Source organism: Mastigoproctus giganteus, chromosome 4 (assembly GCF_048544385.1).
Source record: "Mastigoproctus giganteus isolate SK-2022 chromosome 4, ASM4854438v1, whole genome shotgun sequence".
In the NCBI taxonomy this organism is placed as follows: Eukaryota; Metazoa; Arthropoda; class Arachnida; order Uropygi; family Thelyphonidae; genus Mastigoproctus; species Mastigoproctus giganteus.
In genome coordinates this window covers 2,283,788-2,301,342 of record NC_143578.1, presented here as the reverse complement: position 1 = coordinate 2,301,342, position 17,555 = coordinate 2,283,788, and the positions used below count along the sequence as shown (strand labels likewise).

General features: G+C 39.3%; 1 protein-coding gene across 1 annotated transcript in view; it reads right to left on the bottom strand.

Annotated features, from left to right (window-relative positions):
- mRpL27 (mitochondrial ribosomal protein L27) overlaps positions 1-17,555 on the bottom strand; it is a 47,565-nt gene that overhangs the window by 25,150 nt on the left and 4,860 nt on the right. The window contains exon 2 of the mRNA XM_090371275.1: positions 14,067-14,221. Within this exon, the coding sequence (XP_090227401.1) occupies positions 14,067-14,221 (155 nt within the window). The remainder of the gene's footprint in view (positions 1-14,066; positions 14,222-17,555) is intronic.

Below are 17,555 nucleotides of genomic sequence, written 5' to 3'. Positions count from 1 at the left end.
TATAATCTTGAAAATTTCGTCCTCATTCATTTTACTGATGCCTCTCAGAGCCTTAAACACCTCAATCAAATCTCCTCTAAGGTGTCTAGTTTACAAACTCTGCAACCCACATATTCGAAGTCTTTCCTCATAAGGATGCCCTTTTGCCGATCTCACCAGGCGAGTTACCCGTCTTTGCACCCTTTCAAGAAGCTCGATGTCTTTCTTTAGGTGCGGTCTCCATACTTGAACACAGTATTCCAAGTTTGGTCTAACATAAGCCTTATATAATGGGATTATCATGTCCCTATCTCTATGTGAAAAAGTTCGATAGATCATCGATAGGATACCATGGGCCTTCCTTGGAACCTGTTTACAATGCTCAGAGAATTTCATGTCTGACCGTATCGTAACACCCAAGTCCCTTTCCTCCAGTACTGGGTTTAGTTGAACTTCACCAAGTGAATAAGTTATCTTGGGATTACTGTTTCCCAGGTGTAATACCTTACACTTTGTTGGATTAAAGCATAGCTGCCATTTTTCCGACCATTCCTGAAGTCTATCTAGGTCTCTCTGAAGAAGCTCAGCTTGGCAGTGATCATTAACTACTCTACCAATTTTAACATCTGCAAATTTAGACATCACGCCCTCTATCCCTTCATCAATGTCGTTTATGAAAATTAAAAACAACAGTGGTCCTGATACTGATCCTTGGGGAACCCCACTTCTTACATCAACCCAATCTGAGGAATAGCCATTTATCACAACCCTCTGCCTCCTGCCCTGAAGCCATCCTTCTATCCATCTAAGGATTTTCCCAACCTGTTCCAGCTTATAAAGCAACCGCTCATGTGGGACTGAGTCAAGAGCTTTGCTGAAATCTAAATAAACAATGTCGAAATTATTCCCTAAATCCAGCTCGTGAGTGACCCTTTCGAAATAGCGAACCAGATTTGTTAAACATGATTTTCCCTTTACAAAACCATGCTGAGTATCCTTGAGAATTTCAATTCGATCCAAATGATCCTGAATTCCACCCTTGATCATTACCTCCATGATTTTCCCTACTACTGAAGTCAGACTGACAGGTCGATAATTTCCAACTTCACTTTCAGAGCCACCCTTATGTATGGGAGATACATTTGCACTTTTCCAATCCAAGGGAATCTCCCCAGAGTCTAGTGATGCTCCCATAATTAGCTTCAATGGTTCAATGCACTCGCTTGCCACCTCCCTTAAGATTATAGGGTATATTCCATCAACTCCAGGAGCCTTACTGGCCTGTAGGCTCGAAAGTTTTTCATTAAATAATCTTGTAAAATTTCAATATCATTAATTAAATATTTTTTAACTTCGCTCCCACAATTTCCCATTGCCACAAAAGGTTTTTCATTTGTAAATATCGATGCAAAATAACTGTTGAGTTCATCTGAAACGGCAGCTGGTGTATTTAATACTATCCCCTTTCCCTTACTTAAAGGTCCGATCTGGTTTGTCTTGCTCTTCTTGGCATTTATATATGTGAGGAATTCTTTGACCCCCCTCTTTGCTCTGTTTGCTAGAGATTTCTCATAAATTCCAGGATAATTGCCTTCATGATTTTCCCTACTACTGAATTTTGACTGGCTGGTAATTTTCCATTACACTCTTAGAAGTCTTTATGTATTGGCGATACATTGACACTTTTACAATACAATGGAATCTCTCCTGAATCCAATGATTCTCAAAAGTAACCTTAATAATGGTTTAATGCACTCACTTGTTGCCTCCCTTAAAATTACAGGGTATACGTCATCAACCCCAGAAGCCTTACTTGCCTGCAGGCTTGAAAGATTTTCATTAAATAATCATGTGAAATTTCAATATCATTAATTACATATTTTTCAACTTCACTCCCATAACTTCTCATTGACATAAAGGGGTTTTCTTCTTTAAATATCAATGCAAACTAACTGCTTAGTTCATCTCAATATCAGCTGGGGTATCTAATACTATCCCACATCCATTACATAACGGTCCAATCTGATTTGTCCTTCTCTTCTTTGCATTTATATATGTGAAGAATTCCTTATCCACACCCTATGCTCTTTTTGCCAGTGATTTCTCATAGATCTGACTTTGCCAACTTAACCTTTTCTTTGGCATTATTACAGATCAATTTGTAGCTGTTATAGGCTTCAATAATTTTTATTGCTCTGTAACTCTTTCATGTTGTCTTTCTCTGCTCAAGTAATCTGGTCATTTTCATTATTCATCCAACTTGGAATCCTCTTCATGGAGTATTTCTTAATGGTATATATGCATTCAAGGCTTCTGTGATTAATGTTTTAAAGGTATACCATAATTCAATTGTATTCGCCCTCTGTGAGATTTCTACCCCATTAATAGAGGCCATGAAACACCTTAAACCGTCGTAATTCCCTTTCCTGAAATTATAATCCATTCCATTGCCTTTAGCTACTGCTACCTCTCTCTCTCTCTCTTCATCATCCACCATAATCACTTCTTACTACTGGTTTTTGTACAATCAGCCCTATTATGTATCTGGGTAATGGATGATCAGGTCTAGAATATTCTTTCCCCTGATATGTTGATAACAAATAACAATCATCTAGTCTATTTAAAAATTTTTGTCCCCCATTTAGAGTTCCTTCAGATTTCATTCCTGAGCAGTGCAGACAGGCTGCCAGAGCAGGTCATGAGATCTTGTCAATAATATACAGCAATTTTTCTAGTAGGAAAAAAGGAGGTGATTATCCCTTTGTATAAGGCAACTGTCAGGACACGCCTTGAGTACTGTGTACAGAGAAGGGCAACAAGATTAGTGAGGGGAACAAATGGGTCGCGATTCTGCAATGGCGATTCTGCAAATTGCAGCATCTAGGCACCTGCAAGGTGATCTGATTGAGGCGTACAAGGCCTTGAATTGTTTGAGCAGGCTAAGTGCTAATGGGAGTTGTCCTCTTGCTCAGATTACGAACCTGGGGGGGTACATAAATTTAAATTGAGGAAAGACAGTTGTAGAATAGATGTGCAGAAATTTGCGTTTAGCCATCAGGTAGTTGATTGGTGGAACAAACTTAAATCTGTCGTGGAAGTTGATGGCTTAAATAAATTCAAGGAAGAACTAGACAAAGTTTTGGAGCAACCGGATGGGTGAATTGGGCATTTTTTTTTTTTTTTTTTTGCTGATGCTGTATAAACTTGCTTTCTTGCATCATATGCCTCTTCTAATGCAAATCAATTGAGTCAAATTTAAATCACCCATAAGACATTCATACTTACTTGCCCATTTCATTTGCATGTAGAGGCTCTGATCATAATCTTCACAATCAACTGCAAAATAGCATGCAAAACTTCTGAATCCAGAAAAGCTTTCGTTGTACTCAGGCTGTTTTTGATAAGCATGACCCCACCATCCCTTCTATCTGTCCTATAAGCGGATAGAACATCTCCCGATGTCCTATCATCAGTGGATATCATCTTTTAAGGGCACGAAAGGTGATATAGTTGTACACGTTCGCACTAATGATATTAAGAGTAGGAGGAGACCGGCAGAATTACTTAACAAGTACAGGTCACTGTACTTGTTAAGTAATTCTACCGTGAATTAGGGCATTGAAAAAAGCCGTGAATTAGGGTTCAATTTGAAAGTGTCTGCAATTTTGCCCAGACATGATAGGAGGGAGTATACGATGAGAGCCTTGTAGATTAATTCGGCCCTGAAAAGACTGTGCAAGGCTCAAGGGGTAGAATTTTTTTCAGCCTGGTCTGTACTTGTTAACAGAAGGGACTGCTTCTACGGGGAGGGGATACACTTAAATAGAAAGGGGTGCAAGAATATTTGCTGATGCTATAGAGGCAGTGTTAGGTGGGTCGGAAAACTGCTATCTTGGGGGGATAAAAGGACTAATAGATTAAAACTAGCCACTGGCAGAGGTGAAAGTGATTCTTGCACTGCTTCTATTGGAATGAGAAGCATGGAAAACAAGATGCAGGATATATCAGAGACTGCTGGGAGTCATTGCAGTACAAGAAAACACAAGGGTTGTGTTAGGATAGCTAAGAAAAAGAACAGGTGCATGTATACTTGCATGTACACCAATGCTAGGAGTTTTGTAAATAAATTTGATGAATTTGAGGTATTGCTCAAAGCATCAAAGGCGGATGTTGATGGGTTATCAGAGACGTGGTGTCACACAGATATAAGGAATGCAGAACTGGAATTTGGGGAGTAAGTCTACAGAAAGGATAGACAGGACAGGAAGGAAGGAGGGGTTATGCTATTAGTTAAGAAACACATAAAATCCAAGGAAGTGAAGTCAGTTGACATTGGTGTGGTGAATAGTGCAGTGTCGAGTCAGTTTGGTGTGACATAAGCATTGGGAGATCAAAATTGAGAGTAGGAGTGTGCTATAGGCCTAATGACTCTGATGGGTATAATAAGAAACTGTACAGGAAAATAGAGTGGGCCAGTAAATAAGAGAGTCTTATAATGGGGGATTTAAATTTCCCAGATATTGACTGGAATTTGTGTGTTAGTCACTCACACACTAGCAAGGCTTTTGTGGATTTATTGGATGATTGTTTTCTATATCAGCATGTTCACGGAGGCAACTAGAGGGAGTAATATTCTTGATTTGATTATCAGTAGTAATTCTTCATGCATTAAGAATCTGCAGATAGAGGAACCACTAGGTGGCAGTGATCTCAGTGTGCTAAAGTGGGATTTACTCAAAGAGGTAACTACCATCAGGGGTAAAGGGAAGGGTTATTGCTTTAGTAAAGGCGACTACGATGGTCTGAGACAGTATTTAAATTCTATACAGTGGGACCAACTGATGATGTTACCAACAGCAAATTCAAAATGGGAAGCATTCAAGGAACTAATCTTGGAAGCTACCAGGCTTTACATACCAACCAAGAAATATGGTTCAAGGTTCAGGCCTAAATGGTTGTCAGATGAACTAATGAGACATATGGCAGAGAAGAAAAATGCATGGGATACATAAAAATGAATGGGTAACATGGAAGCCTATGATAGATATAAGTTGGTCTGTAACCAAGTCACAAAGGAGATTAGGCAGACAAAGGCAGATTATGAGAAATCCTTGGCAAAGGATGCAAAGAAAAACAGAAAAGAGTTCTTTACCTGTTTAAACTCAAGAAGGAAAGGGATGAATCAGATTGGTCCGCTGGATGTTGATGGTTCAACAGTTGAAGATCCTGCTCAGGTGGCTAACAATCTAAACAACTATTTTGCATCTACATTCACACATGAGGAGTTATTCAGGAAGGGGAATGTCGTAGGTGAAGTAAACATTGGCAGTGAGCTAGATGATTTTCTAATAACTGAGAGGAAAGTGGACAAGAAATTGTTGAGGATAAACATAAAAAAGGCACCCGGGGTGGATATGATCTATCCAGTTATATTAAAGGAGGCAGCAAAGGAAGTAAGCAAACCCCTAGCCATAATTATGAGAACTTCTTTGGACTCAGGGGAGGTACCCATAGACTGGAGATGTGCAAATGTGACCCCAATTCACAAAGGAGGATCAAAAGCTGACACAAGTAATTATAGACCTGTTAGTTTAACTTCGGTTCCAGGAAAATTAATGGAGGCACTGGTTAAAGAAGCACTGCAGGAATTTTTCTAGCAGGGATAAGGAGGTGATTATTCCCTTGTATAAGGCAATGGTCAGGCCACACCTGGAGTATTGTATACAGGACTGGAGACCTCATTTCAAGATGGATGTAGAGCTGCTGGAACGAGTACAGAGAAGGGCAACAAGATTAGTGAATGGAACAAAGGGGTGCTCTTACGAAGAAAGGCTTAAGTTTTGCGAATTACAGTGTCTGGAGACTAGGCAGCAGCGAGGTGATCTGATAGAGGTGTACGAAGCCTTGAATGGTTTGAGCATGCTCAATGCTGATGGGATTCTTCCTCTTGCTCAGAATAATCACCTGAGAGGGCATAAATTCAAATTGAGGAAAGACAGATGTAGGATAGATGTGCGGAAATTTGCCTTTAGCCAGCGGGTGGTTGGTAGGTGGAACAGACTTCCACCTTTGTCATGGAAGTTGATAGCCTAAATAAGTTTAAGGCTCGGCTGGACAGGTATTTCGAACGAACAGAGGGACGAAGTGGAAGTGGTTATTTTTTATTTATTTATTTTACTTTAATTTTTTTGGCTGATGCTGCATAAGCTTGCTTTCTTACATCAAATGCCTCTACTAATGCTAATGCTAAAAGGATGTCAGAAGTATTTTGGCAAATCTTAATACTAAGAAAGCTCCAGGTCCGGATGGTATTTCTCCACTTTTTCTCAAAACCTGTGCTACTGAACTTACTCCTGTTCACTGCCGCCTTTTTTCACTTTCTTATTCCAAAGGTGTTTTTCTTTCTGCTTGGAAATTTGCTCATATCCAGCCAGTTCCTAAAAAGGGTGACAAATCCCTCCCATCCAATTATCGTCCCATTGCAACTACTTCTACTCTTTCTAAAGTAATGGAGAAATCAAATAACCGCCAACTGTTAAACAACCTAGAATTATTCCTTCTGATAAACGATTGCCAGTATGGATTCCGTCAGTGTTGATCCACTAGTGGTATTCAGGCTTATGTTACCCATTTATGGAGAAATTCAGTAGAAAGGTTCGGTGAAACATAAGCAGTTGCTCTTGACATCTTAAAGGTTTTCGATCCTGTTTGGCATAAAAGTAATAAAAATATTCTAAACAAGCTTCCATCTTATGGTTTACCAATTGTTTTTTTATAATCGGTTTTCCACTGAGGGTCATGGTAGATGGCTCTCTGTCTTCTAACTTCTCCACTAATGCTGGTGTCCCCCAAGGTTCAGTTCTTTCCCCCACTCTATTCTTCTTGAATATTAATGACCTTCTTCCATTGACTGGAAATCCTATCCATAGTTTTCCATTTTGAGAAACCTTGTCCTGCTCAATCAGATTCAATTTCTCAAATATCTGCTAACAATGCCTTAAATGCTGATCTCCAGGTAATTCTCCAATGGGGCAAAGAAAACTTAGTTGATTTCAATCCTTCTAAAGCTCAGTCTTGTCTTATTAGCCATTATTTCAACACAAAAAAGGAATTGAAGAACATAGCCCTCGTACAAAATGGATAAACTGAAATCACGAATACGTAACTACAACCTTTGTTGTCATTACGTATGGCAAGGTCATAAACAGAGATAGGAGGAGAAATTGTTGAAGATAAACACAAGAAAGGCACCTGGGGTGGATGGGATCTATCCAGTTATATTAAAAGAGACAGCAAACCCTTAGCCATAATTATGAGAGCTTCCCTGGACTCAGAGGAGGTACCCACAGACTGAAGATGTGCAAATGTGACCCCCAATTCACAAAGGAGGATCAAAGGCTGACACAAGTAAGTATAGACCTGTGAGTTTAACTTCTGTTCCAAGAAAATTAATGGAGGCACTGGTTAAAGAAGCACTGCAGGATCATCTAGACAAGACTTCAGTTATAGCTCGGACACAGCATGGTTTTGTTAAGGGGAAGTCTTGCCTGACCAATTTGATTGGATACTATGATGCAGTCACAAAAGAACTGGATGCAGGGAATAACTTTGATATTATATACTTGGATCTTAGAAAGGCTTTTGATACTGTTGCAAATGGAGGACTGCTGCACAAATAAGAGCAGCGTGGCATTGGAGGCAAATTGCTGCTATGGATAAAGGAGTGGCTGAGGGGGAGAAGACAGAAAGTGGTAATCAATGGACACTGCTCATCGTGGACTAATGTTATTAGTGGAGTCTCTCAGGGTTCAGTGTTGGGTCCATTATTGTTTTCTGTATTTATAAATAATATTGATGATGGTATATCAACCTTAATGTCCAAGTTTGCAGACGATACAAAGGTTAGCTGGGTTGTCAAGAACACTACCGACACTATGCTGCTGCAACAGGATCTGGAAAGGTTGAGCAGATGGGCTGAGAGGTGGCAAATGAAGTTTAACATTGACAAATGTAAAGTACTACATATGGGAAACAACAACCCCAGAGCAACGTATCAACTCTGTGGTACTACACTGACAGTGGTAGAGAATGAAAAGGACATGGGGTTAATTGTGCAGGCAGATATGAAGTTCTCTGAGCAGTGCAGATGGGCTACAAGAGTAGCTCATGGTGTTATTATTTATTTGTTATTTGGTTTTTAGGGGTTATTGTTATATTTAGTTTTTAGGAGCATTAGCAACTAAAGCCATGTTGCTCCGGGGATATGCTGTGGTCATTCCTTGACCTTTCTGCATTATCCGTATTTGGTGGGCACGGGCTCGAACCCCGGTCTAATCAAGAAGCGTGTGTTACGCACTGCTTCTCCTGCCCACCTGGCTACGGAGACGCCGTTTTTAGGGCATTAGCAACTAAGGCCATATTGCTCCATGAATATGCAGTGGTCATTCCTTGACCTTTCCACATCCGCCATATTTGGTGGTGACGGGCTCGAACCCCGGTCTGATCAAGAAGCATGTGCTGCGCACTGCTTCTCCTTCCCACCAGGCTACGGAGGCGCCAGCTCATGGTGTCTTGTCAATGATATACAGGAATTTTTCTAGTAAGGATAAGGAGGTGATTATTCCCTTGTATAAGGTAATGGTCAGGCCACACCTAGAGTACTGTATACAGGTCTGGAGGCCTCATTTCAAGAAGGATGTAGAGCTGCTGGAACGAGTACAGAGAAGGGCAACAAGATTAGTGAATGGAACAAAGGGGTGCTCTTACGAAGAAAGGCTTAAGTTTTGCAAATTACAGTGTCTGGAGACTAGGCACCAGCGAGGTGATCTGATAGGTGTACAAAGCCTTGAATGGTTTGAGCATGCTCAATGCTGATGGGATTCTTCCTCATGCTCAGAATAATCACCTGAGAGGGCATAAATTCAAATGTAGGATAGACATGCGGAAATTTGCCTTTAGCCAGTGGGTAGTTGGTTGGTGGAACAGCCTTCCATCCCTTGTCATGGAAGTTGATATCCTAATAAATTTAAGGCTGAGCTGGACAGGTATTTCGAACGAACGAAGGGGTTTTTTTTTTTTTTTGGCTGATGCTGCATAAGCTTGCTTTCTTGTATCATATGCCTCTACTAATGCTAATCTCGTGAAAAGGATTCTTCTTCTGCTCCTATGCTTATCTTTGGTGACATTCCAATTTCTAGGCAAAATGATATATCTCTTTTGGGAATTACCCTGACTTCTAATCTCTCGTGGCACAAGCACATTACAAATACTGTTTCCTCCGCATTTAAAAAACTTGGTTTTCTCTTTCGCTCTCGGCGTTACTTTCCTTACAGACAACTGTACAAATCGCAAATCCGTGCTACCATGGAATATTGTTCCCACATCTGGGGTGTTGCAAATACTGTTTCCTCCGCATTTAAAAAACTTGGTTTTCTCTTTCGCTCTCGGCGTTACTTTCCTTACAGACAACTGTACAAATCGCAAATCCGTGCTACCATGGAATATTGTTCCCACATCTGGGGTGTTGCCCCCAAAACCTCTCTCAGGCTTCTAGATTCCATTCAGAAGAGGATAGTTAGATTAATTAATGACTCATCTCTAATGGAGTTTCTCCACTCTCTGTCTCAACGATGTACTGTTTCTGCTGCATGCCTTTTCTGCAGATACTTCCACGGGCACTGTTCTTCTGAATTGGCTTCTATAATTCCCGCTCTCTCTCTCTCTCTCTCTCTTTCTTTCAAAACAGTTCGAACACATGCAGCCACCAGCCAGCATCCATTTACTGTCCAACTTCAAACTCACAGAACCAACTTTTCATCTTGCTCATTTATTCATTCAACTACCATTTTCTGGAACAACCTTCCTTCATACTTATTTCCTGAAAATTACAGTCTACAGAAGTTCAAGTCTAATGTCAACAGATATCTTCTTTTGTCTTCTCAACCTCCAACCCCAGCACGGTACTAAGTACTATAGATTCTGATACCTCTCGTGTTTGGGGTTTTCATACAAAAAAATTATATATATAAAAGAGTCCTTACAAATTGGAGAAGTATGGTATTAAAGGCAAGTTGCAGCTATGGATAAAGGGATGGTTGAATGGGAGCCGACAGAGAATGGTAATCAATGGACACTGTTCTTCGTGGACTAATGGTATTAGTGGAGTTCCCCAGCATACGGTGTTGGGCCCATTGGTTTTTATATTTATCAGTGATATTAATGAAGGTATATCAGGCTTAATATCCAAGTTTGCAGACAACAGAAAGGTTGGCATGGTTGTTAATGACAGTGCACTACTGCAAAGGGATCTAGAAGAGTTGGGCAAATGGGTTGAGAAGTGCCAACTGAAGTTTAACAGTGACAAATGCAAAGTACTGCATATGGGTAGCAATAACACCAGAGTAACATATCAACTCTGTGGTACTACACTGAGGGAGGTAGAAAATAAAAAGGACCTGGGGGTAATTGTGCAATCAGATATGAAGTTTTCTGGGCATTGCAGACAGGCTGCAAGAGTAGCTCATGGTGTCTTGTCAATGATATACAGGAGTTTTTCTAGCAGGGATAAGGAGGTGATTATCCACTTGGATAAGGCAATGGCCAGGCCACACCTAGAGTACTGTGTACAGGTCTGGAGTCCTCATTTTAGGAAAGATGTAGAGTGCTGGAATGAGTACAAAGAAGGGCAACAAGATTGGTGAAGGGAACAAAAGGTTGCTCTTACCAAGAAAGGCTTAAGTTCTGCAAATTATAGCATTCAATACAGGCACTGTGAGGTGATCTGATTGAAGTGTATAAGACCTCGAATGGTTTGAGCAAGCTGAGTGCTGATGGGATTCTTCCTCTTACTTAGATTATGAGGAAAGAGTTGCAGAATAGATGTGTGAAAATTTGCCTTTAGCGAGAAAGTGGTTGATTGCTGGATCAAACTTCCATCTGTCATTGTAGAAATTGATTAAATTCAAGGAAGAATTGGACAAACATTTGGAACAAATAGAAATGGGAATTTTTTTTTTTTTTTTTTTTCTTGGCTGATGCTGTATAAGCTTGCTTTCTTACATCATAAGATTTGAAGTAGGATTTGAAGAAAGCAGCAAGAGAGTGCTATAAATCATTAATTATAAGTGAGGACAACAATGGACTCAGAACACATTCCTTTGGATTGGAGAAGAACTGCATTTATTCACTCTATTGCCAGTGGTAGATGACTTTCATCAACCGGCAAAATACCACCACTTTGCTTATTGGAGGCTTGAAGTGGTGAAACCCATGTTTAGTCTCTAGAGCAAGGTTTCCGACACCCCCCTCCCCCCATACTTCTCCTTCAACCCATGCACGGTACTAAGTACTATAGGTTTTGATACCTTTCGTGTTTGGGGGTTTCATAAAAAAAAAAAAAAAAAAAAAAAGTGAATAAAGGCAGTTCTCAAAGCAAAGTGGGTTACTATAGGCCAGTCAGTTTGAATTCAGTAGAGAAAATCACAGGGACAATACATTTAGACAGAAACAGAATTCTAAAGGGAACATACATGATTTTGTAAAGGAAAAGTCATGATTAGTTAACTTATTTGGCTATTTTCACGGTCATGCATGAAATAATTCAACATGTTCATTCGCATTTAACAAAAGAATTAGTCCTACACAAGAGGTTAGCATATAGGCAGGAATTGTGGATAAAATCATTAGATGGACTGAAGAATGGCCCAGGACATGAGACAGATTGGAGGAACACTGTTGTGATTAATAGTTACTCATTAGATTACGCTAAGGGCAGAAGTGAGATCTCTCAAGGGATCAGTGTTGGGATAACCATTGTTTCTGATTTTCTTAAGTGATACTGATGAAGGGATAGAAGTTGTGATGTCAAAATTTGCAGACAAGATTGGGAGAGTAGTTAATGAACAAACAACATCAAGCAGCACTCCTTCAGGGTGAATTGAATAGGCTTAAAAAATATGTCAGAAATTTGTATATCTATAAATAACCAAGAATTATTTACAAGAAAACTGATACCATGCTGAAACCTTTAGCTTTTACAACCGTAGTCCCTGTGGAACACTCTCCACCAGTTGTTTGTTAGTACCCTTCGATATTTTCTGCAATTCAGCCTTCGAAGTGATGACCAGTTCAGATGTTTTTTGGCCAGTATCTTCTTACACCCCCCCCCCCCCCGATAATTTAATTTATCAGAGTCACAATGCAAGAAGTATGACATGGAATGTTATCCTGCTGAAAAATAGGTCTTTCCAGACGTGTTGACAATGTAGGTAACGTAGCATTGTGCAGGACACCTAGACAGACATCAGCATTCATGGATTCGTTCAAAACAATTTTTTTTTTTGTCAAAAAAAAAAATTGTTGTGTTTCCCAATAGTGTTCAGCCATAGCTGAACACTATTGGGAAACACAACATCAGGTATCCCCTGAGAATGCTGTCATCCTTGACCGGGTGCATAGATTCTGTAACCGCAAGTGGCTGGAGAGTTTGTGGATTGGGTCATCTGGTAACAATAATATGAATAGAGAAAGAGGAGTTCGGCTCCACCTCCTTTTGGAGGCTGTGGTCTTTGCCAGAGACAAACGTTTTAATTTGCTACGCTCCCAGACCATTTCCGGTTCCAGCACACATGAAGGGAGTGTTGAACATGTGCCTTGTCAGACATGTGGGCCGTGAGCCTGATATTTAAGGTTGTGTCGCTTGAACTTCATTATTGTTCAGAAAGGAGGCGGATGCCTCCGAAAGCTTTAATGGTGTTTTATCACTTTTAATTTATAAATTTTTAATGCATTTTAAATCCATCAATTCATTTTTATTTGTTTTAAAGTAAATCAGTTTTTGGTAAATTATTATTTTACAGTTTATTGAATCAGTATACTATTCAGTATTATTTTATCATTAAATCAGTTTATTTAAATGGTTGGTGTATTTGTCTAAACTTATGGTATGTATAACCCCAACCTTAGAGGCCTTTTTGCAGATAACACTGACTTCTGTTCCAAGCAGATGATCCTTTGTCGGCCTCTCCTGTCACATTCTGTCAACTTCAGATGTGTTCTGGGCCATTCCATAATAGTTTCAGCACCACTTCACTTCCATTTGCATATCACATCACCAGTCATCAGCCCGGGGAATCTTTGGTGATATTGAAATATCACACACAGATTGAATGTTTATGTGGCATCCTATTATCATTCTGTACCCTAAGTCTGTAGCTTCACTGCTCGTGACATTTTGCATTCACAATTGTACTACTGTCTTCTTGAAGACTTATGAGCATATTTATAGTTGTGTCTAACACATGTTGCTTGGGTAGGACATGACCCACTATCAAGGGAGGGTGTCTAAATATAAATGGTAGGTCAGTGTACACATGGAGGGGTTAAATTAAAAATAGTAGAGGAAGAAATGGATTTTGGAGTTATGATACAGGCGGGCATGAAATTATGCAATGTAGACAAGCAGCAAGGAGGTATGATATAAGATCCTGTCAATGGATTACTAAACATTTGTGGAGAAAGTTTGTGCAGAGAACAGCTGATTAGGGTCTTCAATGCTGAGAAGGAAAGTAAAATCAATGAAGATGAAATTTTCATAGTTAAATGATATTAGGAATACAGGACATTAATTCAAATTATAGGGAAGTGGAAAGAGGTTTGAACTGGATTAAGGGATGTTTTCTTTAGCCAACGAGTTATTTACTGCAATACGTTACTCTGTGGATAGCTGAGGCTAACAGCTTGGGAAAATTCAAGCGGCAGCTGGATCAATACCTATGCAAGGAGGAGAAACACAAATATACATGATTGAGTAAAACTCTCATTTTCAGTTTCTGAAATACCATTGTATTGCTTAGTAATTAGCGAATGAGAGCTTTACTTGATATGTTGTTTATATCATAACTAAGATTAGAGTGAACAAAATGATAAATGCTGTACCACCAGCCAAAAATTTATTTATTTTTGGCTGGTGGTACAGCAAAAGGCCTAAGCTTTCTTACACTATAATGGCTAACACTGAAACTAGATTAAGCAAAACATTAAAAATAAAAATAAAAATAGACAAAAAAAAAAAGATCTTATTTACTTACATTTAACCCAGGATGAACCTTGACACTCCACTGTCTTAGAACAATTGTACCTGCAACAACATAATCACCAAGATTTCTTTTGAGACCCATCTTTGATTTATTTCGTGCAGGATTTTGTGGGATCACATGCCTAATTCTAAGTAACTGGAAAGTTCCTTGATTAAAATAAAAATGCCTATTATTTAGTCTTATAAAACCGATAAATATAAATAATAATCAGCAATTTTCTTTCTTTGTGCACTTAAATCATATAACATTTGTCATTTTTGTTAATAATTTTCCTCTTTAGCCACCGATGAAACTAAACAGGAAAATTATTAATAGAAAATGTTCTCTGAAATATTCCAGCTTTGTAAATTATCCTAAATGATAGTAATTAAACCATCCTAAATTTTTATAATGTTCAACTTTATTTAAGAATAAACAAGGAGTTACCTTTTATTCCATCGGAAGGAATTTTTGATCAACTCTCCTTTTTCTGAATTAGCATTAGCAAAGGCACATGATGCAAGAAAGTAAGCTTATATAGCATCATTAAAAAAAAAAAAAATCTTTTAATTTCACCCATCCACTCGCTCCAAATGTTTGTCTAGTTCTGCCTTGAATCTATTTAAGCTATCAACTTCTATAATGACAGATGGAAGTTTGTTCCATCAATCAACCACCCACTGGCTAAAGGAAAACTTCTGCACATCTATCCTACAACTGTCTTTTCCTCAATTTAATTTATGCCCTCTCAGGTGATTATTCTGAGCAAGAGAAAGAATCCCAGCAGCATTGAGCATGCTCAAAAGATGCAAGGCTTTATACACCTCAATCAGATCACCTCACAGGTGCCTAGTCTCCAGACACTGTAATTTACAAAACTTAAGCCTCTCTTTGTAAGAGCACCCCTTTGTTCCATTCACTAATCTTGTTGCCCTTCTCTGTACTCATTCCAGCAGCACTACATCCTTCCTAAAATGAGGCCTCCAGACCTGTATAGTACTCAAGGTGTGGCCTGACCATTGCCTTATACAAGGGGATAATCACCTCCTTATCCCTGCTAGAAAAATTCCTGTATATCATTGACAAGACACCACGAGCTACTCTTGCAGCCTTTTTGTACTACTCAGAAAACTTCATATCTGTGGGCTGACATCAATCATGCCAGGGCCGTGGACTGACATCAATCATGTCAGTCCACGGCCCTGGATAATCTTGGAGCACTGGAGCAACTGCACCTCAGTAAATCTGGCCCTGGTATGAAGTCCCTTCAATCTTAAGTATATTATCAAATTGTTTGATATTTTTAATACCGCAAAGGGGGAAAAAAACTTTCATGAATATCAAAACGATGTCAAGCTGACCACAGCATATTATTTACATTGTATTAAATCATTCAATTTATTCTAATGCAATACTGTAAATAAGGTAATGTATGACATGTAAAATCTGGAGGGGGGCCTCAGCCACCAGACAGGTTGCAGGTGGCGGATAGCGAATGGCCCATAGTATGTGGGTTAGCTGCGAATAACCAATAAGCAGTTACGAACCAAAGCGGCAGCGATAACAGAGTGTGGAGGGATGAACTGTGGCAGGTTCATTCCAATTTAAATGCCACAAGAAGTCAATGACATCTCTGTGTCAAGGTAGGAAATGACGTCTTATAAGCATCACCAGCTTGCTGCCTTGCAGGATGAGCTGTTGGATCAGCAAAGGCTAGGGGAAGGTAACCACAATATCAAATCCCTGGTCCCTCACAGGTTGAGGGTTTAGGAGTCTGGCCAGCACCCTGGCACTTGGAAAAACACTTTACCACTAAAAATACCATTAAATTGCAAAGAAGCCAGATGGACTAAAAGGAAAACGACTTAAGCATGAAAAAAGGAGTATCATACTGGTATATGGAACGTTCGTGGAAGCTCACACAAGACATAGTTGCTGAAGCAAAAGAGATGCACCTTGATATTCTTGTCATGACCGAAACAAAGAAAAAGGGAATGAACAGACTAGAGAATATGCTTTAGTGAGTGGCATTGAAAAATCAGAAAGAGCTAAAGCAGGTGTTGGTGTTCTAGTGGGTAAGAGACTAGAAGGATTTGTTAAGGGCTATGATCAAATTAATGAAAGATGCATTAAAATTATTTTCAATGTACATGGCCAGGAAATGGTTAGGTTGGGTGTATATGTACCTGTAGACTTGGTATTGGTGTTTTTGGGCACAACGGCAACTGGGGCCAAGATGTGCCCGTTCCTATAACATGTTTTTATTTAAAAATTCGGTCCAATTTGTCATCACAAAAAATTATATATTCGTATCTGCTTAAGAAAGGTAAATAGTTCATTTAAATTCGCATTGTTTCCAATAATATGGGCGAGTGATAGAGGCTCTTTCAGTCTCGAGAGTGAAAGGAAAGTAGTTTTTCGGAAATAGGAATAGTGCTTACAATCTAAGACTATATGTTTGATGGTAAGTGGTAAAGTACAATGCGTGCATTAAGGTGGGACATCTTCCTTGAGTAGATATATATGGGGCACCTGTAGACAATGCACCTGATGCTGAAAAGGATAAGTTCTACCATATGCTTTATAAACAAATGGATTTGGTTAAGAACTGTAACGATGATTGAGTTGGAATAGTAGAAGAGAAATTTCCTGACTGTTTCTTTATTATGCGATCTAGAGAGGTTGAGTTTCATGCCCCAGAAGGCCTGTAGTGCTTTTGAGCGCAGTTGCTGGATTTGATTCTTATAAGTCAGATTTTCATCCATTGTCACCCCTAAGAATTTAACTGAATGAGCGACGATGAGATGCCCCACAATTGAGGGCTGCAGAGAGATTTAGTTTAGTTTAGTTTTGGTTTTATTGGCGCATTAGCTACTAAGGCTATAATGCGCCAAGACCAGGTCATTTATAAAAAATTTTAAATTTTCAGTGACCTAATTAGTTAGGTCACTATGTCAAAAAGTATAAAAGAAAAATGTAAAAATTTTATATACGAGTAAAAATATTTATTGTTTTTAAAAATCTAAAAATAGTAGACACACTGTCATTGTCGGATAAAATCTGACTGAGTGTATACGGCTCAGTCAGATGATTAAAAGCAGTAAAACGGATATTACTAAAATCTGGACAATCAATTAAAATGTGTCTCATAGTTAAAATTGTGCCACAGGATACACATAGGAGGGTCATCAGCCCTCAGCAAAAACGAATGAGTTAAATGACTGTGTCCTATGCGGGTCCGGGCAAGAACAACTTCCTCCTTACAATTCCTGCGCAGACTAGACTGCCACGGTTCAATTACAGGCTTTATACAATATAGTTTATTTCCAGTCTGTCTATTCCACGAGTCCTGCCATTGGGAGTGTATGTTTTGGTGTATTATTTGCCTGTAGTCTGTATAGGGGACTGACAGGCAGCGGTTATTATTGGGAATTGCTGATTTGGCTGCGGCGTCAGCCAAATCATTTCCCCTAATCCCAATGTGGCTGGGAATCCAGCAGA